The following is a 26,038-nucleotide window of genomic DNA, read 5'->3' on the forward strand; positions in this document are numbered from 1 at the left end:
ACTAACTAGGTTAGTAATTTATATAGTACTAATTAATTTTATTAATTTTTATTTTTTAAAGCTAATACTTTTCTTTTTTAGTGTTTAGTCTACTTTTATATAAAGGAATTCTTATAGGTATGCTTTAAGTTATAACTTCTTTATAGTAGAAATCTTTACTGCGCTAGTATCCTATAGTTTACCTTAGTATACTATATAGTATTAATCTTTAAGGATAAACTATTCTGCGTATTCTTTAGGTTCTAGGCTGTAGATGTCCTCTGCAGTTGCGCAGTAAAGAAATATAGCATTAGTAAAGTAGTTAATAATCTTTTTACTTTTTTTTTTATTTAAGTTATTATTATTATGCAACTTCTTTTTTTTTTACTCTAGTTTACTTTTAAACTTTTAAATATATATATTTACTTTTTTACATGTTAGTGTCTTGTTATAGAATTTTTTATATAAAGAGATATATTAGTGTTGTGCATAAAATTAATTTATGTAAAAATAATTTATTAACTAACATTTTTTTTATAACAAACAAAGCATTACTTTAATTATGCAGAGAACTATAGTCTAAATAATCCTTTATATCCCCTTAGGCTTCTTTTATGTTGTTAATAGCTATATGTATGTAGTAAGCTATATTACTTATTAGTGTAGTACACGTTCTAGGATTTATTTATAAATGTATTATTCTGTTAATTAATTATAACCTAAAGTGCTAAACAGAGGTTACTGTACAGTGCCTTATATGTAGGCTTAATTAAGAACATTGCTTATTTAAGTTTAAGTTGCCCTTAGCATGCTTATATAACAGCAGTGTAAAGTAGTATCTTACCTTAAAATTATAGACTAAGAGCTTTTTATATAAAAGTAAGTTTATTAATTATAGCTTTAAAAGCTTTATATAAGGTTTTTATAAAGTTTTTTTATTTACTTTATGTAAAGCTTATTATTATTTAATCTATCTAATACTAGTTATAGTTTATATTAGTATTAAAGTAATTACTAAGCTGCTTGTACAGTAACTTCTATAATTATTCTAGACTAATATTATAAAGGTAGAACATGTGTGCGCGCCCTTTAAAAATATTAGGAAAGATGCTTATGTATAATGCCTTAGAAATAGTAAGGTGTTAGTAGAGCTTAATAAATACTATAGCCTTATTAGCTAAAATATTATATAGTTGCCTTATATAGTTATTTTTTTTTATGCCTTCTAAAATTATATAACCTTCTTAAGTGTAAAGTTCTCTACTATAATATCTTATATAAGTAGAAGTTAGTATAGATTGTATAGTAATTAAATTATATACAGTAGGTACAAGCTTTAGGGAATCTTATGTAGAGCTGTGGCTACAGGAATATGTAGCTGCCTAGTTGTGCTCTTATACAGTAAGCTATTACAAGGTAGTTATACTAATTATAAAGAAAGTATTAGGTTTATAGGTAATTTATATAAAGATATCCTCTATTATGTTAAAACTAGTAATAGTAGTAATAGTTTTATATAATACTTTAGTAAAATAGTAAACATGTGTTCTTTTTTTATAAGTCTATATAGTGTAGTAGCCTTTATTATGTCTTTTTTAAAGCTAATGCTTTTATTTTATAAAGTAGTAATTAGTTTTTATAGAAATAGTTAGCTAAGATCTTTAAAGTGTATAAGCTCTTACTTTATAAAGTTATTTTAAAAGTTTTTAAGTATACATATATTTATTACACTTAACATGTAAAGTTTTATAATTAAGTTAGCTATATATAAATTAAGCTTTTTCTTAAGTGTGTTATTTAATAGTTTAATTTTATTTACTTAATTTTTAATATTTATCTACTTTGCTAAAGTCTTTGCTAAGATGCCTATAAAAGGTATATATTAGTTATACATTAATATGTTATGTTAGCTAGTTATAGATAGAGCTGGCGTTACTTATTGCTTTATAGTAGTTAATTATATGTTGTTGCGCGCTGTCTTACTTCTTGTTGTACACTACCTCTAAACAGCCTTATGCAAAAAGATAAAACAGACCTTCTAGCATTAAATAAGCACTACTATTTATATAATACCTCTAAATAGTATTATACAGACAGGTTTCTTACTTTTACTTAAGTAACTAAATAAAGATTTATAGCTACTTACATATAAATTAGACTCTATCTTTACTTTTACTAATTTATAGTTAAAGTAGTAAGAAAAAAAATTCTTCTTATACATAAACTTTTAAATAAAAAGGTATAAAAAAAGCTTTTTTTTTTATAGTATTTAAACTACTAATTAGTGTTAAATAGACTCTTTGCTAGCTAGCACTTAGTGTTAGCAAATGCGTACAAGACAGAGAGGTTTACACAGTGTAAACATTGCACAGGGGTGTTAGGTAACTAGTGTTAATTGCTTCTTGTTGTTTCTATTGTACAAAGGAAAGGGGTTAATATAGTCCTAAACTCTGCGCACAGATCTCTGTGCACAGGGATCTGGGCGCATCCGAGCCACGTGACTATCAACCAGGCGCCCGAATATCACTATTCGGACAGTTTTCCTATTATTTTGTAGAGTTTGCTAGTGTACTTAGGCGGTTCGCTCGCTTATGAAACACGTTAATTCTATTAATATTATAAAGTATAAACTAACTTAGAGGAATAACCTACATTATCAAGCGCTTGTGGCCCTTACTCTTGGTTGACTTTACTATAGTTATTTTGAAAATTTAGGCAACGCCTTAGCGCGAGGTCACGCTATGCAGTGCAGGACTGCTTTTATGCATGCCTTACAAAGTATTCTTATATTGAAAGAAAGGCATTTGGCGACGCTAGCGAGAAGAAAGAGGGGTGTTGGTGCTTCTGCCAGCTTGGAATGGAAAGCGAGAATGATCGTTACACCCATGTTGGTGTGCTGTGGTGCGGACATTCACTTTGGTGAAAAATAACTAACTGGATTGGGAATAGTCCGTTCCAACCACCGTCATTTAAAAGCTGCTTCAAATCTTTTTGCGCAAAACGCAATTCTTACAAACAATATCCATATGATAACTTCTGAACTGGCTCAATACTCGAAATCATCGTCAACACTCGGCCCCTTACTCTTCGCCACGCTGTCCTGCCTCTGATACATTTCCGCAATCATCCTCGACGTGCTCGCCTGCTCCGGTTTCTTGTCATCTCTCCCCCTGATAAATCTTGGAAACCGCAGGCTGACTCCCTTCCCGCCTCCCGCCACCTCATCGGCCGCAGCTTTATACCTCGGGGATAGCGTCAAGTCTGCTGTCTTGACTTCCCACACATACTTTGGCTCAAACCATACGTCTGGCTGGTCTTTGTTCCCGCTGGAGTGGGTATAAAATGGTTTCGGTCGATCGATTTTGATGGTAGAGAGTTGTGTGTGGAGAGTTTCCAGGATGGCTTCAGAAAAGCCAGTGCCAATGTTGCAGACGGTTTCAAAGTTCTGGGTGGAGGGGTTGTAGCATGCGAGCAGGAAGGCACCGAACCAATTAGTGCGTTTACCTTTACCATAATAGGCTCCGAGAACTACTAAGTCAAGGGAATCGCCCACACCGGAGAGATAGTCCTTCTTGACCTTGAGCCAATTCTGCGAACGTTTGCTGGGTTCATACGAGCTCTCTGGACCGTCCAACATCTTCACCATTAAACCTTCACAAGAGGCTTTGATGCTCTCCTCAAGAAGGGTTTGTATCTCTTCTAACTCGTTGGTGTTACTGTATTTGGCAAATGCAAATTCGCCTTCTACGGGCACAAATGCTTCGTGGAGAAGCTCTCGACGATTGCGGAATGGCTTGTTGACAAGTGCCTGTAAATGTAAGATATCATACTTACTGGTACTAAGGGAAGAGACGTACCTCGCCATTCAGATAAAGAATATCGAATGCGAAAACACACACTTTGACTTTTACGTCCTCGACCTTGACGTCCTTCCTCTTCCTTGTCATTAATTGCTGGAAAGGCAGAACTTTCCTCTCAACCATATCCCATGCAACAGTCTCGCAGTCCAGAACAAAGCTCTTCGTCCCGTCTTTAACCCAATCGGGCAGCTTGGCAAGGATGTCTGGGTATTTCTTTGAAAGATCCTCGGAGTTCCTGGAGAAAATATTGGAGACACCTTTGTCACTCTTTCCTGCGGACGGTGGTGCGGTCACAAGATCTAGGGGAGAATCATGCGCTACGAAATGAATTTGGGCCCGTTCACCGTCGTACTTGTATTCACAAGTGAAATCTTTTCCATCAAATCTATCAAGGACCTCCGTAATCGACTTTGTCGGCTTCGCAAGCATGGGCTTGAGAGGTACACCAGGCTGTAATCTGCAGTTATCTGGCAGGCTGAGGATGCCATGCTTGAGCATTGCCGGAATTATGACTTCATAGCTGGGAAGTTCGCTGAAGGGATGTTAGTCTACTGAACGAACGCAGCAAGGCAGCGTGCATACCTATAGACAGACTTCAATGTAGACTCTGCTTTGGCCAAGTCTGCCGTGGACGGAATCTTGCTCCCTTTCGCTGACATTTCGTGGAACATCATGGCCTGAGCTAGAGCAACCAAAACTGTCCTTTCAGCAAGACCCAGCCGCAGTTTGCCCTCCAAGGTTCGGACAATGAACTTGGCCTCACTGGGACCACCCTTATCCTTGGTGATGTCCACGGCTTTCCCGGCGGTGTGCGCATCCGCTGCAGACAGGAGCTTCTTAATCCCATCGACCTTTCGGCCTTGAGCGCCTTGGCCCTCCGTTGTGGCAATGTCCATTAGACCCTTGTGTACTCCTGGTACGGTAAGAGCTTTTGGCTTGAACATGGTCGGTTGCTTTGACCTGCTTTTAGCAGCGACGAGTCCAATGTCACCCACCTCGTTCTGGTCCGCTTTGATGTGCGCCAAACTCCTGCCCGTGCTTTGAGAAACCGCTTTCATAATTAGCGACTCTCCAATTCCGAGCTCGACGCCAGAGTAATCAGCGGCAAGCTTGTTGGTCATGAGCAGGATGGTTGGTAAAAGGTTCGCAGGAGTTAGCCGGAGCACTTGCCGAAGGAAGAGAGAGCAATGTGCGAGTATTTCCAAGCGCTTCGTAGTCATCTCGATCTTTGCAAAGGTTGTACAGAGCGCTGCGTAAGGAATAGGCTCGCCAGGTCTCCAGTCTGGATACGGATCGTTGGTCATGGACTTCAGGGTAGACTGCACCTTTTCTCGAGCCTTTTCTGCGACTTCTGGTGGCTCCTCGTCAGAGTTGAGGGAGTCCTCTGCGTCGCTCGTGCTTGACTCCATGGCAGGCAACTCTTCAATGTCCATCTTTATGCTCTTTTGCTTCTTTGTTGGCGCTGATTTTCGTTCATCCGGATCCAACTGCTCTTCGGGCTCCGACTTGGATGATGTCTTTTTGTCTTTCCCTTTGCGCGGTACTTCCTCGAGCATCTTAGCTCTCTTTAGTGAATCCTTGCTCTTCTTCGCACTGGCCGATGCTGCCCTCTTTGGCTTCCTCCGCTGCCGCTTCGAGGGAGGCTCCTCGTCTGATTCACTCTCCTCCTTCATTTGTCGCTTCTTCCCGGACTCTGACGAACCATCACTGCCCACATCCATTGGCTCTCCCTTGGCTGGGGGGGTTACCTCGGCGTCAGCTTCAGTGTGCACTATCCCTATCGACGGACCGGGCTCCTTAGTAGACAGGGAATGCTCGCTCAATGGCTTCGGCTTGGTCGAAAAGGAAAGCTTCGATTGCTGTGGCTTGGCATTGTTACCATTAGGGTTGCCGAAGAACTTCCTGGGAGCCCGGTCAGCAAGGCAAACGTTAAAGGAAATTGCCCGCACCCTAGAGTCGTCTGCGAGGGTCTCACATACCCAAGAGTAGCCTGCTTGGGCGACATGGCTACTAACTGATACGCACGAGCGAGCGGATGTTTGCAGAGAAATGGTGGTGGGAGGAGTAATCTCAGAGTGTAGAAGGGTGGAATGAGAGCAGAGTAGCTAGAGTAGGTAGATGCAATAGAGAGAGAAGCATGTAAGCGTAGGGGCATTCTAGTTGCCGTGGTGTGAATATGTCAGGCGCGTTGGCGTACACTCGCGTCTTCGCGTCGTGCAACCGTGCTGACATCATGCCTGGTCCCGATCACGTGAAGGACATTGGCCTATCCCACAGATTCAATGCACTATACCTAGGTAGCCAAAGTAGATAGCTTCCTCGTTCGACACCTGCTAAAGCGTTGGTTCAAGCTTCCTCAGACTTTCCTTTCCGCCTCTATAGTGAAGCTGGCGCACCTTTTCTGGCGCCACGCTCCCTCGAGCGACTCAAAGTCCCCATCTGAAGCACAACCGGTAATGTCGCGACCGTCAGAACGGCCCCGCTTGACGCCGCAATTCTGTTTCAACCAAACCGCACTGCGCGGTACGCACAATCCATTCCTAACAGTCCAGCGCACTAACTAACATCCATGCTCAGACTTTCTCCGCATCTCGCGTTCTTCGATGGATGATTGCATAACTCAGAACCTCAATGCCCTCTTAACGCCCGCGAAAGAAGGTTTCAACCCTTCCTCCACCGCTGCCCGCCAGATTGAGTACTCCTCGAAGCGCGCTATCACTATCGAGTCTTGTTACTCATTCCAAGATCGCGTGCTTTTTCCGTCATGGAAAGTACGATCTGATGTCCTAGACTACTGCGCGGGGATTGCAACAAGTCCGGATTCAGATGATCCGGACCTAGTTCTGCGGCAGATAGAAGATGCAAAGGCTAGGGAGCGAATTGTGGACGAGAGGCTGGATCCCTACAGTGGGAGATACTTTGCACGGGAGGGGAGGGCGGAAAGCTTGGCGATGCTAATGCGAAATGAGAGAGCTGTGGAGAAGATAATAAGATCGAGAACATGGACACTGATTGGGGAACGATGTGGTCCGAGTACTGCTTCTGCAGAGGAAGCTTTTGACCAGTGGAGGGCACGGCAACCGAAGCCATGACGGGAGCTGGCTTACCATGAATCTCAGCCTTGCGGAGATTCGGACACAGGCATACTATCTTCGAGACAGGGGAGCTGTATGACAACTTGTAGAATAGAATACTGACTGAAAAAGAATTCAGCTCCATAAAGCCCCTCCGAACTGGGCCAAGTCTTGTTTTGTTGCATGCCGCAATCTACGGTTTAACTGCCACCCTTAGCATTCCTAAAGGCAGATTAATGCCTGACTTCGACATGGGTAGCAGAGAAGCGAAGCATCCATCTCTTCTTGTTCACTTCACTTCTTATGAGGTCATCAAAATCCAAGCACCATCGCCATAATAGGTTTAGCGCGGTTTTGTAAGCGAGGGCTTGCCCACCACGGCGGCACTGAATTCTGCCATACAGTCACTGGTGCTTATTTCTCTCTTTCTCTAAACACCATCGCCACAGAGCCACCAAAGCATTCAAGCAATCTTTGGGAGACGTATCCAAAATGTCGAAAATCTCTGTTGCCGGCGTTCGCGTCAACGTCAAGGGTAAGAAGCATAAACTACCTTATCTGTCTCCCCCGACTGCGGAAGCAGCTAACACTATCTTTCAGAACTCCTCGAGTACAGCAATGAAACCAAGAAGCGCAACTTCTTGGAGACAGTCGAGCTCCAAATCGGCTTGAAGAACTACGACCCGCAGCGCGACAAGCGTTTCAGCGGCACCGTCAAGCTCCCCACCATTCCCCGCCCGCGCATGTCCATCTGTGTGTTAGGTGACCAGCATGATATTGATCGGGCTAAACATCACGGTGTCGATGCTATGTCCGCTGATGACTTGAAGAAGCTCAACAAGAACAAGAAGCTCATCAAGAGTGTGTACATACAGTCCCCCGTGGTGAGAAAGAAGCTGACAACCCTCATAGAACTCGCGCGCAAGTACGACGCATTCATCGCCTCCGACGCTCTCATCAAACAGATCCCCCGTCTCTTAGGCCCAGGTCTCTCCAAAGCCGGAAAATTCCCCTCTCCCGTCTCTCACGCCGAAGATCTCGCCAACAAGATTAGCGAAGTCAAGTCTACCATCAAGTTCCAGCTTAAGAAGGTGCTGTGTATGGGTGTCGCCGTCGGAAACGTTGGTATGACTGAAGACGAGCTGATTGGCAATATCATGTTGGCCATCAACTACCTTGTTTCGCTGCTGAAGAAAGGCTGGCAGAATGTTGGCTCCTTGACTATTAAGGCAACGATGTCACCCCCTAAACGTCTCTACTAAGTTACGGAAGGTGGTAGTACGTAGAGACTGATATATTTGCATGATGAACCCCAAAGTCACCTGCCTCCTTCTGGGCGTGGAAGCTTTTGGTCCTCACAGGTCACTGGTAGGAATTGCAGATAGCAAATGGATTAGCATGAAACCCCCTCCAAGAGGTCATGAGTATATGCGATAATTGTACATGCTGCATTGATACAAGTATGCATTCTAGTATGGATACTTCATGAGGTGACAACTTCACGCTTGGTGGCTGATGAAATCAACATTGCAAATTGTGAACTTCAAGACATGTTTTCCATGTCCGATGTGCTGTACACTCCCAGGTACATGAATTACCGTTATCCCCAGGTTGTACAATACTTCACCAAGCAGTTACCTCTGCAAATTTTTGAGAAACTTTTTGCCGTCGGTAGAGCTTGACCCACAACTAATTCAGGTCGACAGACATAGCACTTGCATCCCTAATTTACGATAATGAAGATCGCAGAAGAACACAAAATGTACCGCCCATCCCACAACTCCGATCCATCTTTTCACGGACTTTTCGCAGTTGAGAAGGAAGAACGAGCGGACGATAATCTACGGGGCCGGGAACGGAAGACTATTCATGAAAGAAAAGAATAACCCTCAGCAAGCCGCTTGTAGCGGAGCCACGACAAAGGTATTATTACCTGACTGATGATGAGGGAGAGAAGAGGGCTCCCGGGAGCGAGGAGATTTTATCTTCCTCGCTAAGAGTGGCCTGTGCTCAGTTAGTCAGCTCGGGGCCTCGGGGCCAGCACGTGCTTCCAGTGGTGCAAGAAGTGTTTGGAGACGGGACGGTGTTATTACCTGGTTCCGATTGAAGCGGGGATTAGAAGTCAATGATAAATGGTGCTATTGATGATAGTCTGATACAACATGACCATACTTCCAGAGAGAGAGACGGAGGCACCATCTTTCGACAGCAGGTTACCATGCTCACTCACTGACCATCTTGGGGATTGCGTTTACAATAGGCACAATTGATTGGGATTTGGAAATCCCGTATCCCCCATCCCGTGGTCTTGCGTCATCGCCATACATTCACTGTTCGATAGCACAAGATCGCAGCATCTGAGGTTCCCCGCTGTCATCACCAAGTGCTTCCCACCCCAGAAAGTAATAATAATATCCGTAATAAAGGATGCTAATTGAGAGTTGCAACGGGTATCCCACCGAAAATGCAGCCAGCAGGCCCTTGCCGACACCCATTTTTGGTCTGACAAATCAAAGGGGTATGTAGGAAGGAAATGTCCCAGTATAATGCCATGTCATGAAATCCCAGAAACAATAAACACACAAGAAAGTGAGCTTTCGCAAGGTCCAGTCCGACGGAGCTCGGCGTCAGGTCTTGTCATGGTTCGGTGCGCATGCGTCTGCAACACGGGCGCGCGGTGATTTAATGGAGAAGTTGCTGGTTGTTGGTCGGCTCGACAACGTTATCCGAGAGGTTGATCAAGAGCTGGGCGAGGCAGCGCTTAGTAGCAGCGTCGTCACGTAGAACCGAGGAGAAGGTAGCATCACGGAGGGGCTCTGGGAGGCACTGGCGGAGAGCTTCGCGGGCACGGGCATTGTCGCTTAGACTATTCAATTCCAGGTTAGCATGGCCGGACATGAAAGGCCAACTATCGGTTGCACGTACCGGAGGAAGCAGCGAACAACGTGCTTGAGCAGGCGCACCGTCTGTTGTTCCACAAGCTGGTTCACCATGTTGCTGAGGACAGTTCCGACCGCATAGAAACGCTCATATGTCTGGCAGATGTACGCCAGACCAATATCGTCCAGCAGAATCTTCTGCACAATGAAAATAGCCACCGTCTTGCTGAGCTCCGAACCCGTCTCCATGATGCGGAGACACAGCGGGATGATCTCAGTGGTTAGGAGGAAGTTGATCACCTCGGAGGAATCGTTCTTGACCAAGGCGCCAATGACACCGAGCGAGGTAAGACGTAAGTACTCGAACGGGCGGGACTTTGAGGTCGTGTTTAGGAACGGGTAGAGGAAGAGCGGGATATGGGCTGCATGTGCTTAGCCAAGGAGGAAAATCTGGATAAAAACATACCACTCAAGAAGAGGCCCCGGGTCTCGGTATGTGAGGCGACGCATTGAAGAAGCGCGAGCGCATTGCAGACGCGATTTGAAGCGGCGGCGGTCAGCTGCGAGGGATTGAGAAGAGGGTAGACTGAGATGATCTCTTGAAGCAGTGAGGCCATGACGCCTGAATACTATTAGTCTGCCGCCCATGGACGAAGTGGAGGGACGCTCTATTACCGAAAGAGTGCCAGAGAATCAGCGCCAGCTCTGGGACCTGTTCCCGCTTCTTGCTCAGCTCCAACAAGGCCGTCTCACGCGTAGCCGGCTTCATCAATTGCGCAATCCACTCGAGGACTCGGCGGTTCTCCTCAGTGATGCCCATCTCCTGGACATTGAGCTGGTTGAGGTCGTTGGCCGGTCCACGAGGGATGCCGCCAGCGCCAGGCATGGCAGTGCCGTTGTTGCCAGCGATCCTACTGTAGTGCTGTTGCTGAGCGGCAGCCTGGGCTGCAGCGGCAGCCTGAGCTTGAGCCTGGGCCTGAGCCTGAGCCTGAGCCTGAGCCTGGGCTTGGGCATGCTGGGCTACATTGTGGGTTTGGTGGGGATGGTGGCCCTGGGCCCAGTCGCCAGGGAACTGCTGCTGGTGCGAGAAGAGGTGTTGCATTGACATAGCAGAGTGCGCGGTTCTGGGGGCTTTGAGGGCGACTGTGGCTGGTGGTTTGGGGTGGATGAGGGAGTGTGAGTTGTCTGAGCGAGTCGAGGTGAGGTTGAGAGAGCTCCGATTTGAAGCCGCGAAGCTGTACGTGGCCCGTGCTCATTTAGCGCGGGCGTGTTCACGTGCATTAGTCCCTCACTTTCACTGTAATGTTGCCTGGTTACTATGTTTCTGCCCGTTGCTGCCGCCGTCTGTGAAGAGCAAAAGCGCAATAGATTCCTTAGCCCAACGCGCCATAGACATCTTCAGTCTTGAAACAAACCCCTTCCCGCTGACCAAATACGTCGAGGCACGACAAAGCGAGTGACCTGACCTTTTCCTGAATGGATGTAATACAAATGAGATTCGTGATGCAAGTGTTCTCCCTGCCTTCCGCTCCCTTTCCCTCCAAAGCATCAGACCAGCCTACACTGCATTACCATCCTCGCTATGCCCAACCCCCAACAAAACGCCTCGCTCAAAGACGCAATTCTGCCAAAATCTTTTGGGCCATGTTCTTATACTGCCAAGTGCCACCATCCACCTTCTTGAATTGAATGCCATGCAACTGTAAAAGAGGAACCTTAACGATGAGAATTTCAAACACTAGAATCATGCTTCCACCCAGGTCACTCTGCACATGCGTCGTCGTCTCCCCGGCTGGAGCGGGCCTGCTGCGCGGCCGCCTGTCCTCCTTTCCATCACTCTCCTCAGAGTCATCGGTGTTTGTGTAGCTGCGGTCGCCAGCTGAGGGTCGATGGCGTGCTGATTTTGGTGTTTGTGGAGCTCTGTGCTGTTCTCTGAACTCTTCCCGCTCGCGGTCACGATCCCCGCCCTTAAACCCACCGAAACTAATCTTCCTCCTGTGACTGCTGGGAGGAGGGTTCGCGGACGAAGGAGAATCAACCACCTGGTTCAGATCGATGCTGGGAGCATGTCGACATTTAAAACCACCTCGTATTTCGTGGTAAGTAATGCCGAATTGGTCCAGAACGCGAATAATGTCGGATTGAATGAACGACAGTGGTTTGTTGCTTGTGGTTGATACACTGAAGAGGCCTTTGAGATAAACAGGCTTCACGGCATCAGGGCTGCGGCTAGCTTCAGCGCTAGCTTCTGCAACATCCTGGTCGGTTTCCTCTGGTACGTTTGACTCTCTCGCCTGTTCTCTTCGTACTCGACGGGCTTGAATACTCTCTCTTCGGGCATGACCGAGAGATTTAGCCCGTGATGCTGGAAGCCGGCGCGGGCTTGCTTGCAAATCTTCTGATGCCGCGTCTGCTTTCACTCTTTGTCCGCTAATGTCCGATCTATCTGATCCGCTTGTGGGCGGAGGGTTTCCGGGATCTTCGGAGGACCGTCCTCTACGGCTCATTCGTCGTCGAAGGTCTGCGCCATTTACACTGGTGGACCTACCGAGCGCTTTTAACTTTCGCGTGGCACTATTCCCACTAAGTGGAGGAGAAAGTAGCTCAGGCTGTTGGGCTCCACTTGGGTGGAGCATCGAAGACGATTGAGTGTTTTTCTCGCGTGCTCGACGGACACTAAAGCTTTTGCGAGGAACGTTTGTCGAGTCGGTGGGGCCTGATACGGCCAAAGAGGGGGTTGGGGGATGGTCTTTCCGATCATGGTCTGGATTTCTGTGTTTCCTCGTACTAAAGCGCCGTAAAAGGCCGACGGCTGTGCTCTCCTTCTTGACAGGAGGCTGTTCAATGGGTGGAGTGATTATAGCTGGTGACACATTTCCAGGCGAGTTGAGATTCAGCCTTTGTAAGCCTTCCGTTACCTCGTCTTCGCCGTGGGTCCTGGCTCTTGGCCGCGATCGTCCACCCGTTGGCTTTTCACCAGCCATTTCATAAGTTGCAGAATTTGTGTACGCTGCTTCGGGGGCTGGAAGATCAGGCATCTTCAAAGGCTTCTCGCTGGGACTCTGTGGCATGGCCATGGCTCCCGGATTTGCCTCAAGCCGCTCGCGGTCTCTCTTCTCCCGCACGAGATAGTATACCGATATCAGGGGGCTGAAGGCATTCACCGGGTCGAGGCCGCGTTGAATGTCTTCTGAAGATGAGGTTGATAGCTGTTCACGGCTCGAGATCGAATTCCGCCTCTTATAAAAGTCAAACACACCCCTCTTCCTCTCAATCTCTGGCGTCAGCACTTGAGTCTTGCGAACAGCAAGCCGCACTGCGCGTTGATATTCGTCGGATTGGATGACGTTGGTCAGCTGTGAGGTTATGTATTCGGGGGTTCCGAAGTCAAATCCTGTCATTTTCTCGATAACTTCTCGGTCAAGTGGTAGTTGCAGAGCCTCGCGGTGGGGCAAGTAGTTTTCGGGGGGGCTGTTGAATCCTTTAGTCAGCCAAGGATGGCTCATGATCTCGCCGAGAGTCAGACGGTTGTTGGGATCCGTTTGGAGCATCCTGTGGATGAGATTGCGACATTCTGGGAAGGCTCAGCACTGACGGAGACGGCTCGACCAAAATACACATACCTGCGGACAGCCAAGGTGGATAGTCGACATGGCCCTTCTTAATCTTGGCATGCAGCTGTGGCATGCTTTGGTCGTCAAAGGGGACCTTACCGCAAACCAAGACATAGAGAACTATTCCAAAACTCCAAACGTCAACCTCGGGCCCAGTGTACTGCTTGGCTTGCAGCAGCTCCGGGGCGGCAAAATAGAGGCTTCCACAGAACGTTTTGAGATGGTTCCGGGGCGAGAACAAATTGCTCAGCCCAAAGTCGATGATTTTGATGTCGCCGGTCTTGCTGATGAGAATGTTCTCAATCTTCAAGTCGCGGTGCACGATACTGTTTCGGTGGCAGTAATCCAGGGCGCTCGCAATCTGGCGGGCAAACTTGCGCGCTTGTTTCTCCTTCAGCCGCCCATGTGATATGATGTAGTCCAGCATCTGTCCACCGTTGACGTACTCGAAGAGCATGTACCAATGGTAGTTGGTCCGGACCACATCGCGCATGCCGCAGATGTAAGGGTGGTTCAGCAGGCTGACAATGGCAGCCTCTCTGGCGGTGCGGACTTCCTTGGAGTGGTCGGCACGCTCACGGTCGGCCTGGCTGCGGTGCTCATCGGTCGACTGCCGGGGCACGATCTTCACAGCGACCTGCAGAAGCACCGTTAGCACAACATTGCGGTATCAGGCACACTAGCACATCAGAAGCCATACCTGCTCACCCGTCGCCGCGTTCTTGGCCAGCTTCACCTTGCCCATACTGCCGGCGCCGATGGTCTTCCCTAGAGACCATTGCCCAGTGTGTGGCGCCGAGATGGTTGTTCGCCGCTTTGTGGCCGAGGCGGTGGTGGTCCCGGACCGCGCATTGTCGGTGGCTACGCCGTTGATGGGCATTGCAGCTGTCGTCGACGCGTCTGACGCATAGCGCGTGTGGCCAGAACGCGGGTGGTGGTTGCTCCTGGTGGAGTCGGTGCGCGAGGGAGCAGTGGCAGTGGCAGCAGCAGCAGCAGCAGCAGCACCAGTGGTGGTGGTGGGGGTGGTGGTAGTAGCAGGAGCAGGAGCAGCGTGGGCTTGGGCGTGGGTGTGGGTGTGGGCGCGGTCCCTCGAGTCGCTGCGACGAGAGGCTGGCAAGCTGGCGACGTTGGTCTGCTCGAAGTCGCGGCGGGCGACGCTGGCCAGGTTGGTGCGATGCGGGCGGTCAGAAGGGCGCCGGGGATTTGATGAAGCGCGGGCAACGGGTGCTGGTGGTGCTTTTGCTGACATTGCGAGGCTGGTGCAGGGTGCAGAGGATGGGCTCTGTGGTCAATGTTCCGACGCCTGAGCGCAGTGGACGAGGGGCCAAGGCGGGCCGGGGTAGAGCAAGGAGAGCAGTGATGTGCACCTGCAGCTCACAACAGACGCCGTGTGATGGCGGGCGAGGCGTGAGAGCGTGATGCAGCGCGGGACTTTACGAAGCCGCGTGAAAGGGGGGTGGGGTGGTGTAGCTAGGGTTCGCGGGATCGTGATTATGGATGCAGAAAATAGCAGGACACTTCACGGGGGCATGACGATTGACGACGGGCCACAGGACTGAGGAACTCCAGCGAGCGGGTTGCCCAGCACAGAGTTCTGGCGGGCAACACGGCGATTAATCTGTGGACAGGGCGCAGAAAAAGGAGAGAGACAGACCCGCTCGCTCGGGGAGTTGCAGTACGAGTGGCGGCAGAGAGGCTGGCCGACTTTGCTCGTTAATAACAATGGCGCGCAAGACAGCTTCAGGCAAGCTTGAGTGCTGCGCACAGGAGACTGAAGTGGCCGACAAGGACAACCAGCACAGCACTGGGGCTTCACGACTGATGATTGATGGGCTGCTGAGGCGCTGATGAGGCGCTGATGAGGCTCTGGGATCTCTGCCATCGACTGGCTTTCATGTTTGGTGCAGTCGCAAAACCAGCTGCCAGGTTTGACCAGGAGCCCATCCCAGACGGCCGAGCCCAGGTAATCCAGGCACTTTTCTGGCCAATCAGTGCACCCGGCGAAGCGAGAATGCCAAGAGCCTAGACCCCGAAATGAGCGACATCGTTCTTTCCTCAGTCGGCTCTTGCTCTTGCACTCCAGAGCTCCACACCACGCCAGCTTGCTGACCTTGGAAAGTGGAACGCGTCGTCCAAATGACTGACCCCTCCTAGACAAGCAATCCGCACGCTCTTCACGTCCGTCTACCACCATGGCCTACAAACGACCTCGCCCGCCTTCTCCAACGGGCTCGCAGAAGCGCTCCCGTCCATCGCAATGCTATGTCAAATGCGGCACGCCGATGTCCCTAGACGTTGACGGTGATGACCAGGCCTTCGTGCCAGTGTGGAAGCAGATAGTCACGGATGAGCATGGCCGTCGACGACTACACGGCGCCTTCACTGGCGGCTTCAGCGCCGGGTAAGTAGTCCTCTTCATTGCCCGCTGAACTTCACATCTCTTGACTTTTCTCAAGCTACTTCAACACGGTTGGTTCTAAAGAAGGATGGACCCCAAAGGCCTTCGTTTCCTCCCGTTCCAGGCGGAATAAGGACCAATCGAGCCTGGCGACCCAGCGTCCCGAGGACTTTATGGACGATGAGGACTTCGCTGACGCCGCCGAGTCGCGTCAACTGGAGACGGACCAAAATTTCGCTGGCATCGGAGCCACTGGCGAGAGCGAGGGCGCACGTGACGATTTCTTTGGGCTTATGACTACTGAAGACGAGACCATGGGTGTCAAGTTAATGCAGAAGATGGGCTGGCGCCGCGGTGAGGGCATCGGCCCCAGAGTGCGTCGATCTGCTCGCCTGGACGACGATAAAGAAGGCACAGTTTCCATGACGTCTGAGTCCGAGCAGCTGTTCGCCCCAAAGGATACTCATATCAAGTTTTTTACACCCCGAAAATTAAAATGTAGCGGACTCGGCTATCAATCAGACGCCTATCCTCTCTTGAAACCTAGTGACAGTGAGGTAAAACCTAGAGTATCTCCCGCCCTTCTATCCATCGAGGGCGTGTCCAAGCACCCGAAGCCTATGAAACCCGCTGTAAAGAGGACAGGAATGGGTGTGGGTGTCTTGAACGACAACGGCTCCGACGATGAAGACCCTTACGAGCTCGGCCCCAGAATCTCCTTCAACAGAACCATTGGCAAAGATAAAAAGGCAAAAAATCCCTCGACCATCAAGCCCAGCAAGTTTGCGAAAGTCTCTACTGGTCAGAGGCACATGTTCGTCCCCCAGAAGCATATTTCCAGAACTAGTTCTTCGGTAGCTAGGCTCTGCCACGATGGAAGATCCCCTCTCAGGGCCTTTAAACTACTAACAATTACGGATGGCTTTGAGAGTCGACACAAGCTTCCGCCGCCGAAGGTCCCAGGAGCGTGGAGGTCGTCAAAACAGGTGCCTGGTTCAGGAGCACGAGCTCAGTCCTTTCAATCCGTTGCGGATGCTGCAAGGTCTTCAACCCTCGACGCCAAGGGCCGCGCGACTGTGCTCGGTGAGAAGGCATTGCCTGGCAAATCGATTTTCGATTACATTTCAAAGGAGGACCGAGACCTGCTTGCGGCTAAGACAGGAAAAAATCTTCCTCCAGGCCTTGGACAGCCTCTCCCTAAGCAAAACAAAACCCGAGGAGTCACACAGCCGAACGATCTCTGGACTTGGGTTCCAGCACTAGATAAAGGCATCGCTGCTGCCGCATTGAGCAAAGGCACAACCGGCTGGATGCCTTATGGAGAAGACTCCAAGAAACGAGCAAGGTACACTAGCTTTTTAGAAGTCCGTGCCGGCCTGAAGGATGGCCTTCCCGAACGAGTGCCTGGAACGACCAACGCCGACTGGGCCCAGGAACTGCGAGAATTTGCGCAGGCCGCTCAAGTTTTCAAGCCTGTCCAAGGATTAATGGCTTCGCGGTTCACCTCATCCACCTCATCCACCCCCTCCGCTCACCCTGGTTCAGGAAGCGGTCCATCGGAAAACACTCTTCTGCGCGCACCAACGACGAAGCCAGATGATCCAGCAGAGACGGCAGCTAAACTCGGTATGTATGGAGCCATGACCCGGACTGCGGTCCCATTCCATCCAACACGGATCTTGTGCAAACGATTCAATGTCAAACCTCCCCCGAACATTTTATATGAATCCGAATTCGGTACTAGCGCTTCTTCGAAGACCCAAGAGCCTGTGTCTAAGGCAGCCATGGATCAAATGTTTCATGAAGCGATGACTGCGGGTTCTGTGATGCAGTACCCTTTATTCATGACACCACAAGCAAAAGGTTCTGCTTTATTCTCTTCCGCTGAGCACGCGCCCGTGGACTCTGAAACGAATGAAGCGCTTTTGAAAGAACGCGCTCCTGATGATGTATTTCGCGCCCTCTTTGGAGATGACGATGATAATTGAGGACGCGAGGAGAGTCTCATAACACTCACAGAGTTCAGATGTCCTTGAAAGGTTACCTAGGTTCAACAGCAAATTGTGGGCTTCTTCGGCAAGGGGCTGTTATTAAACGACCCTTTACGCAAGGGCACATCCCCATTAAACCTTGTAAGCCTCCAACGGTAGGTATATAATCCTTTCCGAGTCTACACAAGAAGAGCATCTGCAGTGTCTGCGAGTAGAAGCCATGCAATATAGATCTCCTTCCGCTTGCTCTCTCCGCCCATAGCGGCGGACTAGCTGTTCCACGAAATGCAAGTGTACTCCTTAGACCCTTTAATAGTTACAATATATTCCAAATAAATTGCACAGAAGGTTTGCAAATTGTAGCGGTTCCAAATGTGATGCTATGATAATACTGCGATTGACTTGGTCATCTAATACCCTTATCAGCAAACCTTAACCTAGACGATGAGATCGGCGGAGTGCCGACGAGATATTGCCTTGACTTTATATCGAAGGGGGAACAACTAGTACTTAGGTTTCTATTAAAGGCAATCCACATGCCTTTCCCTGTCCTGGTGTCTTTTTTACCCCTTAATTGTATTGCACGCACGTAAAATTCTTAGGAGACGTTCGGATGCAAGCTTAGGTTACCAGGGCGAAAAATTTCTACATCCAGATCACGACCACGTTTCTTCGGTTGATAGGGATGGAACATCATTAATTCTCCTAGCCAACCACACATAGTGAAGAATAGTGCTTATCAAACGTCATTCCATAGCTCCATGATGACAGCCTGTCCAGCTGCCGGGGATTTTCCTGCATCATTAACCATCGCGAAACCCACACGTTTGTACAATTCCAATGCGTTCGAATTCCCTAAGGCTGTTGATACTCTGACACACACTTTGCAAGCTCCCGCCTCCCGTGCCAAGCTTGCACCGTGAAGCACAGCTGCTTCAATAAGTGCCTTTCCCAAACCAAGCTGTCTTGAATCTGGACGAACAAATAACCCACATATCTCGAACCTGAGGACTGGCCCCCTTTCTTCGGTTTCAGGATCTTCGGTTAGACACTCAGAGATTGAAGAATCAGCAAACGAAGAGATAGGCCCAACAAGCACAGCTGACCCCAACCACGGCTGTTGAACTACATCTGCGATGTTTACTTCATCCAGAGTTGAACCACGTTTTAGCTCGGATGAGATAAAGGTGGATGCAAGAGGGGTTTGAAGCCTTGCTTCCCAATCGTTCCGAGTAAATTGACTCTCCTTTTCGTAGCTCGAGGAAAAGGACTCCGGAGAGATCTGCGGGGACTGAAGCCGCAGGCCTTTTTGGTTAGATATTATCTGATCCCAAATGTCCAGATCGTCGTGGGCCTTTGGAAGGAGAGAAATGGTGAAGTTTTTCGTTATGACTTCCATCCTAGTGAAACATATGAACCAGAGGCAGTAGCGTATGTATCTCAACTTGATTTGCAGTGGAAATACTATCCGTGTTCGAAGTTGGCACAGGAAGGGTGAAAAAGTGGCTGAGTCACAGTTGACTCATCCCTCTCCCAACTGAACGGTAGATCCATCCCTGTCAGCGTTAACGGTAGTACTTAAATCGAGGTGTTAGGAACACTTATAAAAAATGGTAGATCCGCACTCCGACGCCAACACACGCCACAAGACCCCTCCTCTAGCCATGACCGCATTTCCACAAACTGAATAGAGATGGGTATCAAGAACACTCCCCAGGATGCAGCTCAAAGCAAGTTACAAAGAAGGCAGTCTCGCAATCAGCAAACAGAATCGCGCGGAAGGAATAATAAGGCAGTTTGGTCAGCTGCGAGACATCGCAAACAATGTTGATGGACAGGCCTAAACCTTGACGCTCACTCTCGAGAGGTCCCACCACCAAGTCCTGGATGCACACAATTGCTTCTCGCACTTGAGCCTGCAATCCTCCACCGAGACTGTTGTGTTTGACCCGACTGCATTCTTCTTGCGGCTATGCTGTTCTCTTAGCTTCTCCCACAAAGTGGCGATCCCAGTCTAGAAATCTGCGTGGCAAATGGGTGAACGCTTTGAAAGAGCCACTCGTCACGAAGCTACCGCACTGCCATGCTTGTCGCCGTTACCAAAGACATTCCCCCTCGTAGACCAGAACGGTGTGTTGACAAAACCCTAGTCGCAACAGCACAACGGTTGTATAACTCTTGCTTTCTGAACCATGATCTTTGGGTTGTTTTCCCGAAGAACCTTCTCTCTGATGTAGTGGCATGACTTTCTGAGACTAGTCTTTGATTCCTCTCCAGTTTCTTTCCAGGCACTGGAGGGCAAGTCTGCTGCGGACAAAATAACATCCTCAAAACCCGCATGTACTTGTTCGTAGTGGAAAGCAAAGCCACTCGAACGGAATAAATCGGCGCTCGCCAATACAGCTATACGATAAGCGTATAGGTTGGCAATTGACGCGACTGGCTGGACAATACTGGGAGGTAACTATGTCGGTGGGTTGGAAACCCAGACAAAGGCTTCATGACGTTGGTGAATATGGATTATGCACTCTTTGGCGTGTCAGGGTTGGAGATTTGGTTCAGGACTTTCGTCTTTGTTGGGGTTATCAGAGGCCACAAGGGCCATTGATTAGATGCACGGGACGTTTTCCATAATCATTGCAGTGAGGTAGTCCGGTCATGGTTACTGTAGGCGCAATTGCGTACTAAGTCCAACACGTGTGAGCGTCCGAGGCGTTCTTACAGATAGCATGTTCAAGGTTTCTGATCCGGAGCGTGGCGGCCCGTCATGGTTTATGCCATAGGCATGGAGACTATATCAGCCTGAGACGCCGAGATCTCGCTGGGTGTACAAGGCACCTTTCCGACGAGTGGATCTCAGCGACCAACGTAAAGGTGAATCAGGCAGATATGTCCGTTTGTGAGACAAGACCAAAGGCCAGGACCGCGCTCGTCTTCCACCTTTCCGGTGCGTCTGAAGTGCCGTAAGAGGGCTCATGGCCACGAAGTCGAAATTGGAACCGGGCATTGCAACTTCCATGCAGCTTCCAGAACCGGACGATCAGTGCTTGACGATGAGTAAAAACCCCAAAGACATTCCTCGTGGAGGTGTCCGGCATCTCCCACCAAGTCTCTCCCTAATATCACCAAAATTGCCGTCAGCGGAAGCTGTCCGTAGTTGCCAGAGTCTGTTGTCCAGATGGGGAAATCGACGTGGTCCTCGCTTGAGAACTTTAACGCCCTGACAGGCACATGAAAGCCCCAATTCGAAGTCAAACCTCCCGGACCTCGAGGCTCCCTTTCAAACACCGCTCGCGAGCGAACTACCCTCAGGTATGTCAGCAAGCAATTGGTGACTAATCGGAAGGTCGGCGACATGACCGCGATACTACTTGCTTCACGAGACGTGAATACCGGAAGAGAGTTAGGGTTAAGATCCGAGCCTGCCCTCCCCATGAAGCCGTTTCGATGTTGCCATTATAGCGCAGGGACCGAACATGCAAACACCCATACGAGACCATGCTGAGAGGCTCCAGTGTGTGTCCAGAGTCACAATTGCAAGCAAACATGGGGCGCCGTGAGGCATTCCACACCGCGAGGATGGGAAGACAGACTCGGGAGCTGTGACGAAAGTGACATGCACAGTGTGCTGTTACCTGTAAGATCAAGCGAGAGAAGAGTTGGTGGAGGAAGAAGGCGCTACACGGCCGTCCCGACGTTGTTGACGTAGTCAGGAATTGTCGATCGCCTATTCGAAGTCCAGAATCCAGTCCTGGCATAGGTGAGGTTGCGGCGGCAGATTGAATGGAATCAGACTCTGTGTGGTGGTGTAAACGTCGGGTGTGGTTAAAAGGAGAAGGGAACAACAATGCCGGCAAGTCAATTTATTTAGGGGGCTAGGAACGCGCTACTAAACACGCTAGCGAACAATCGTGGACTAGCGTTCTCGCGAAACCCCGTGCATCGAGATTGAGTATGCCGACATCTCGTGCTCAGCATTCGCCACCCACATTGCTACCCCTTCATATCTTCCTCATATCCACTATTATGGTCCATCATGGGCGTAGTGGAAGACGCTGTTGATACCGCCGCCGATTTCATTGGCCCACTCCTTGACAAAGATGATGGCCGAGACAGAGTTGACTCAAGAGACCCAATACCTCAGGATCAGAATGGTCGGCTCGTGGAAAATGCACTCTTCCATCTGCAGGCTATCAACACAGCAGATCAAGCGAAAGACCTGAATGCTCCGTATGATGGGTCTTTGGTCGGCGTAGTTTATGGTCTCCTAGACATGATCGCTTCCCAGGGCATCCTACCCTCCCTTTCCCCTGGAGTCGTCTTTGCCCATCGGCCACAGTCAGTGCTGAAACACAACCTGCTACCATCTCCACCTCAAGATTTTCCGCTTCTTTGCAGTGTCGTTCAAACATTGTATTCTATCTTCGAGCAGGGTGGCACGGGAGTCCAACCCCTTCTCACTCAGCGCGTCCTCCCTGATCTCATCTCTGCGCTCGCAGAACTTGCCTTCTCTCCCAAATCAAGCCCACATAGACACTCACTCTTTAGAGCATCATATGAGGATATTCTCGATACCACTCCAACATCACGGCTACTCCCAATTCTGACGTCTTACCTTCAACAAGATATACCTCTCTGGCTCCGAGAGAGGCTTTCTAAACAGCTGGCTAGGGTCCCACTTCGGACTCGTGGAATCCGTCATACTATCGAGTTCATGTCTTTAGCATATATGTCAAAGACATCCCCATTGTCTCCTGACCAATCCAGTTCACTCTCGCAGATTCCGATTCCTCTAGAAGCCATAACACAGGCATCCCGGTTATTGGCGTCCGTACCCAACGGGATGAGTGCTACTGAGTGGTTCACGGAACTTGCACCTCAACTTTGGTCTCTTCTAGATGGTACAGAAGGGCCAGAGTTGAGTAGAGCAGCGGGCCAAATAATCGCGGGTGGTATTCTCAACAAAAAGTCATCTGGAGCTCCAGGGACAATTGGATGGACTCTGTTCGCAGAACCTCTCCTCCAGTGTATTCGCCCGGAAAGCTCCAATTATATTCCAAAAAATAGCACCTCGGAAGTTGTTCTGGTGGACGAGCACGAATTAAAGGTCGCATTAAAGAGAATGTTCACCATTGTCTCGTCACATTCTCATCCTGGCCTAATCAAGCGCCTTGTCGGTCCAATTCTCCTGCCTCTGTGGGGATTAGTAGCATATACAAGATGCCGTCCTGCACTAGACGCACAATGGGGCGAACTACCGCGCAACATCATGCTCCGCTATATGTCCATAGCTGTTCACCCTATGCAGATCAACATCATCACAACCAACCTGTTCTGGGATGGCGAACCTTCCTGGTCCTTTGGTCCGGGCTCACAAGGCGGTGTCGAGATTCGTGAGCGGAAAAAGGACGACCGCGATATCTCAGAAATGGCCGATCTGCTCTCGCAAATCGAAAAGTTGGACGAGCGAGTGGACCTGCTGACTACGCTATTAACCGATGCTAAAATTGACGATGAGATCGCTAGCTCGATTTTCTTGAACGTCACGAAGAGATGGCTCACAGCTGGTCGAGGAGAGTCCCACGTTTCCTTAACAGATAATGGAGGCAGCGACCCATTAGTCACATTGGCCGATGCGAAGCTCTCGGAAACGATGGCAAGAAGGTTTAAGAACCAACTTGCTCGAAGCCCACGGCATGTCATTGAGCTAATGGGACAATTATTACAGGATTTCGCTGAAATACATCAATCCAAGTCAAGACCCATAATCGAACCCAATAAGCCTAGCCGAGCCAGTCTGAGGGATATTGTTCGTCCCCAGTTTCGAGGGACACAAATGCCAGATTCCATCTTGGATACAGAATCCGAGGAGTTGGTATCCTTTGCTCTTAGTATTTTAAATACCTTGATCACTTCTTCGGACTTCAAACGAGTCTCCAATACAATGACTCTGTTCTCGCCAATACTCCCGTCTCTTCAGTATCTTTCACAGCTACAACAACACCCCCCTGTATCACCTCTCATAATCAATGCAGCCACCAACCTCCTACAAATTCTCCAACCAACATCCAGTCCCCCAGAAGAGTCGCAACCTAGAAATAGGGTGATACTCCAGCAAGCCCTAACGGACCTTACATCCCCTGACCCACCCAACCGAACCTGGGCCCTCTCCATGCTCCGCAAAATTGTCCAAGATCCAAACACCTTCTCGCTCGTTGACATCCCTTCACTCACCCACATGATCCTCTCAAGCTCAATCGCAGATAGCGAGTCCTATGTGCACACAGCCGCCATCCCCGTCCTCGTTGATGTCGTCACACGTGCTCCAAATCCCACTCTTCGAATCCTTGTAGACGCATTCATAGACTTAGATGAGCAGTCTCTTCAGCTCAAGAAAGAAAGAGAACTCCATGAACCGCTCGACTCCCGCCTGCGTGTGGGGGAAGTCCTCAACAATTTCATTCTGGAAGATGGGTACTGGACAAGAGGCAGCAACGCATCATCAAGGTTCAGCAACCTCAAATTGCTTACTGAAGCCACACTCTCCCTCGCAAGTCGCCGCGGCCAGCGATCTAAGACCCATTCCAGACGCAACGAGCTCCTCGAATTAAAAAGGAAGGAACAAGAAGAAGGTGAACGCGCATGGGGTGGCCCAATTCCGAATATAATCGATGCTAGGGGTGATGATAGCCCTAAGCAATACGAGGAGGATCGTTTACTAAAAGTTGTGCAAGGGTGGGAAGACACAGGAGATGAAGAGGATGTCAGGATTCGCGCTTCAGCATTGAGTATATTTAGCTCTATTATGGAGAAGAGATTAGAGCTTCTGAGTCAGAAAACGGTAGATGTAGCGCTACAGATGAATCTTACGATTCTCATGCTGGAAACTGGGGCTGAGAAAGGGATTTTGAGGAGAGCCGCAGTGCTCGTTTTTATGGGCCTTTTGAGGGGTATAGATGCATCGATCAAAACCGGGACAGAGAGCGTGGTGGGTTTGGGCATAAAACAGTCCGAAGAGGTGGAGCGGGTGATCAAGTGGGTTGCTACTGGGGACCCTGATGACCTAGTTAGGTCTCATGCGGAGAGTGTGCTTGACGGGTTGGAGACTTGGAGAATGAAGAGATTGTTTAAAATCAGGGGTGAGGGGGTCCCATTAGGGCATAACTTTGGGCTAGAGGAGAGTTTAAGGGGATTGGGGTTGACCGCGCTGGGGGGCGAGAACAAGACCCGAGGAAGGGGACCAGCTGTGGAAGAAGTCGAGTAGGCAAGAGATTTACGTGAGAGAGTGTAATTTTGACCCCGGGTTTCCCGCCGACTGTGCATCCATTGTTCCCTTGGTATCAAAACGCTTTGGCCGCGCCTAGCACCTTCTTCCATTCAGATGGACAGGATCGGGCAAATTATAGGCCCGAAACACATCACGCTCTCTTTCTCCAAGGCTAGAGCCCCACGATTGCGCCCGGCCGTGAATGATGCTAGTATCGTAGACTAAGATTCTGCGGTCCCTATGTCGTTGCCTCAACCAGACATAGTTGCATCGCTTGGGCCCTTTGGTGAGACTTGCGCGGCGTCGCCAATCCACAGCACGTTGTTGCACCTGCCAAAACTTAGCAACAAGAACCTGCCTCTATGTACTGGAGCATATTAACCGTATCAAGACTTGTCCTAGTGTCCCTGAGCTGTTCCCACCCACAAACTCCTCCGTACCGGCGAGTTGAATGTTCATATATTGGTCGATAGACACGAGGCGGCCCTTGTACTCGGATTCTCCCCACTTGAGCTTGACGATTACTTCTTTGTCGACCCTACGGAAAAGTCAGAACCGTAGATATCGGACGGGTGAGAGGAAAGAACGTACAAGCTCTGCAGCATAGGTCGTGGGTTGAAGGGTGCCACTGCACTCTAAATGCTAGTATTAGCGGTGGCTTCAAGGAGGCCATAGTGGGTAAATTACCGCCATGTTTTCTGTTCGTTCAAGGCTCTTAAATCAGTGGATTGCAATATGGTAGGAGCCCAGACTGTGGAGAGGTCGCAGGACGTCGAAGAGATAATGCCAAGTCTTCGGATATTCTTTTTTCCGGATCGCGCCGCTTGTGCCTGATCTTGCACCAACTTTCTCTCACCCGACCTCGATGATTAATCCTACGTAATTCGGTTGCAATGCATTCCTCAAGCTCAATTTTAGCCCCCTGTACTCCTGCACTAATGTTTGGAGATGGTTCCTACAAATGAGACGGAGGGAG

The 26,038-nt window shown here is 49.3% G+C and overlaps 9 protein-coding genes across 9 annotated transcripts; 4 read left to right on the plus strand and 5 right to left on the minus strand.

Moving 5' to 3' along the window:
- Positions 1-2,483: 2,483 nt before the first annotated feature.
- BDR25DRAFT_392979 (DNA ligase 1) lies at positions 2,484-5,999 on the minus strand (the record flags this gene model as incomplete). Its single annotated transcript, XM_033698234.1, has 7 exons — positions 5,819-5,999; positions 4,422-5,741; positions 3,837-4,371; positions 3,064-3,787; positions 2,997-3,031; positions 2,792-2,875; positions 2,484-2,522 (listed from the first exon to the last, which is right to left on the minus strand). Exons 1-7 carry the CDS (start codon positions 5,992-5,994, stop codon positions 2,484-2,486), a joined length of 2,913 nt encoding a protein of 970 aa, XP_033548808.1. The 5' UTR covers positions 5,995-5,999.
- Positions 6,000-6,151: 152 nt separating this feature from the next.
- Positions 6,152-7,009, plus strand: BDR25DRAFT_259233 (uncharacterized protein). Its single transcript, XM_033686574.1, has 2 exons — positions 6,152-6,362; positions 6,417-7,009. Exons 1-2 carry the CDS (start codon positions 6,296-6,298, stop codon positions 6,929-6,931), a joined length of 582 nt encoding a protein of 193 aa, XP_033548809.1. The 5' UTR covers positions 6,152-6,295; the 3' UTR covers positions 6,932-7,009.
- A 317-nt stretch (positions 7,010-7,326) lies between these two features.
- On the plus strand, positions 7,327-8,354 carry BDR25DRAFT_284312 (60s ribosomal protein-like protein L10A). Its single transcript, XM_033688113.1, has 3 exons — positions 7,327-7,448; positions 7,514-7,774; positions 7,826-8,354. The coding sequence occupies exons 1-3, from the start codon at positions 7,406-7,408 to the stop codon at positions 8,173-8,175; spliced, it is 654 nt and encodes a 217-aa protein (XP_033548810.1). The 5' UTR covers positions 7,327-7,405; the 3' UTR covers positions 8,176-8,354.
- Positions 8,355-9,595: 1,241 nt separating this feature from the next.
- On the minus strand, positions 9,596-10,900 carry BDR25DRAFT_313189 (Rcd1-domain-containing protein; the record flags this gene model as incomplete). Its single annotated transcript, XM_033691363.1, has 4 exons — positions 9,596-9,779; positions 9,839-10,214; positions 10,259-10,414; positions 10,468-10,900. 4 exons carry the CDS (start codon positions 10,898-10,900, stop codon positions 9,596-9,598), a joined length of 1,149 nt encoding a protein of 382 aa, XP_033548811.1.
- A 218-nt stretch (positions 10,901-11,118) lies between these two features.
- BDR25DRAFT_259241 (protein kinase kin1) lies at positions 11,119-14,816 on the minus strand. Its single transcript, XM_033686575.1, has 3 exons — positions 14,107-14,816; positions 13,416-14,043; positions 11,119-13,366 (listed from the first exon to the last, which is right to left on the minus strand). Exons 1-3 carry the CDS (start codon positions 14,653-14,655, stop codon positions 11,403-11,405), a joined length of 3,141 nt encoding a protein of 1,046 aa, XP_033548812.1. The 5' UTR covers positions 14,656-14,816; the 3' UTR covers positions 11,119-11,402.
- A 677-nt stretch (positions 14,817-15,493) lies between these two features.
- Positions 15,494-18,069, plus strand: BDR25DRAFT_259245 (G patch domain-containing protein 1). The gene is made up of 2 exons (XM_033686576.1): positions 15,494-15,807; positions 15,863-18,069. The coding sequence occupies exons 1-2, from the start codon at positions 15,599-15,601 to the stop codon at positions 17,790-17,792; spliced, it is 2,139 nt and encodes a 712-aa protein (XP_033548813.1). The 5' UTR covers positions 15,494-15,598; the 3' UTR covers positions 17,793-18,069.
- On the minus strand, positions 17,975-20,660 carry BDR25DRAFT_392983 (uncharacterized protein; the record flags this gene model as incomplete). Its single annotated transcript, XM_033698235.1, has 14 exons — positions 20,361-20,660; positions 20,287-20,324; positions 19,987-20,259; positions 19,862-19,941; positions 19,793-19,817; positions 19,535-19,765; positions 19,421-19,478; positions 19,334-19,372; positions 18,541-19,301; positions 18,426-18,465; positions 18,332-18,364; positions 18,239-18,276; positions 18,139-18,186; positions 17,975-18,064 (listed from the first exon to the last, which is right to left on the minus strand). The coding sequence occupies exons 1-14, from the start codon at positions 20,398-20,400 to the stop codon at positions 17,975-17,977; spliced, it is 1,794 nt and encodes a 597-aa protein (XP_033548814.1). The 5' UTR covers positions 20,401-20,660.
- Positions 20,661-21,831: 1,171 nt separating this feature from the next.
- Positions 21,832-25,059, plus strand: BDR25DRAFT_284325 (uncharacterized protein; the record flags this gene model as incomplete). The annotated part of the gene is made up of 1 exon (XM_033688114.1): positions 21,832-25,059. The coding sequence occupies one exon, from the start codon at positions 21,832-21,834 to the stop codon at positions 25,057-25,059; it is 3,228 nt and encodes a 1,075-aa protein (XP_033548815.1).
- On the minus strand, positions 24,928-25,884 carry BDR25DRAFT_259250 (small nuclear ribonucleoprotein-like protein F). The gene is made up of 4 exons (XM_033686577.1): positions 25,750-25,884; positions 25,654-25,697; positions 25,445-25,600; positions 24,928-25,392 (listed from the first exon to the last, which is right to left on the minus strand). Exons 1-4 carry the CDS (start codon positions 25,753-25,755, stop codon positions 25,314-25,316), a joined length of 285 nt encoding a protein of 94 aa, XP_033548816.1. The 5' UTR covers positions 25,756-25,884; the 3' UTR covers positions 24,928-25,313.
- Positions 25,885-26,038: the final 154 nt, after the last annotated feature.

The sequence above is a fragment of the Lindgomyces ingoldianus genome, assembly GCF_010093535.1.
Source record: "Lindgomyces ingoldianus strain ATCC 200398 unplaced genomic scaffold BDR25scaffold_12, whole genome shotgun sequence".
In the NCBI taxonomy this organism is placed as follows: Eukaryota; Fungi; Ascomycota; class Dothideomycetes; order Pleosporales; family Lindgomycetaceae; genus Lindgomyces; species Lindgomyces ingoldianus.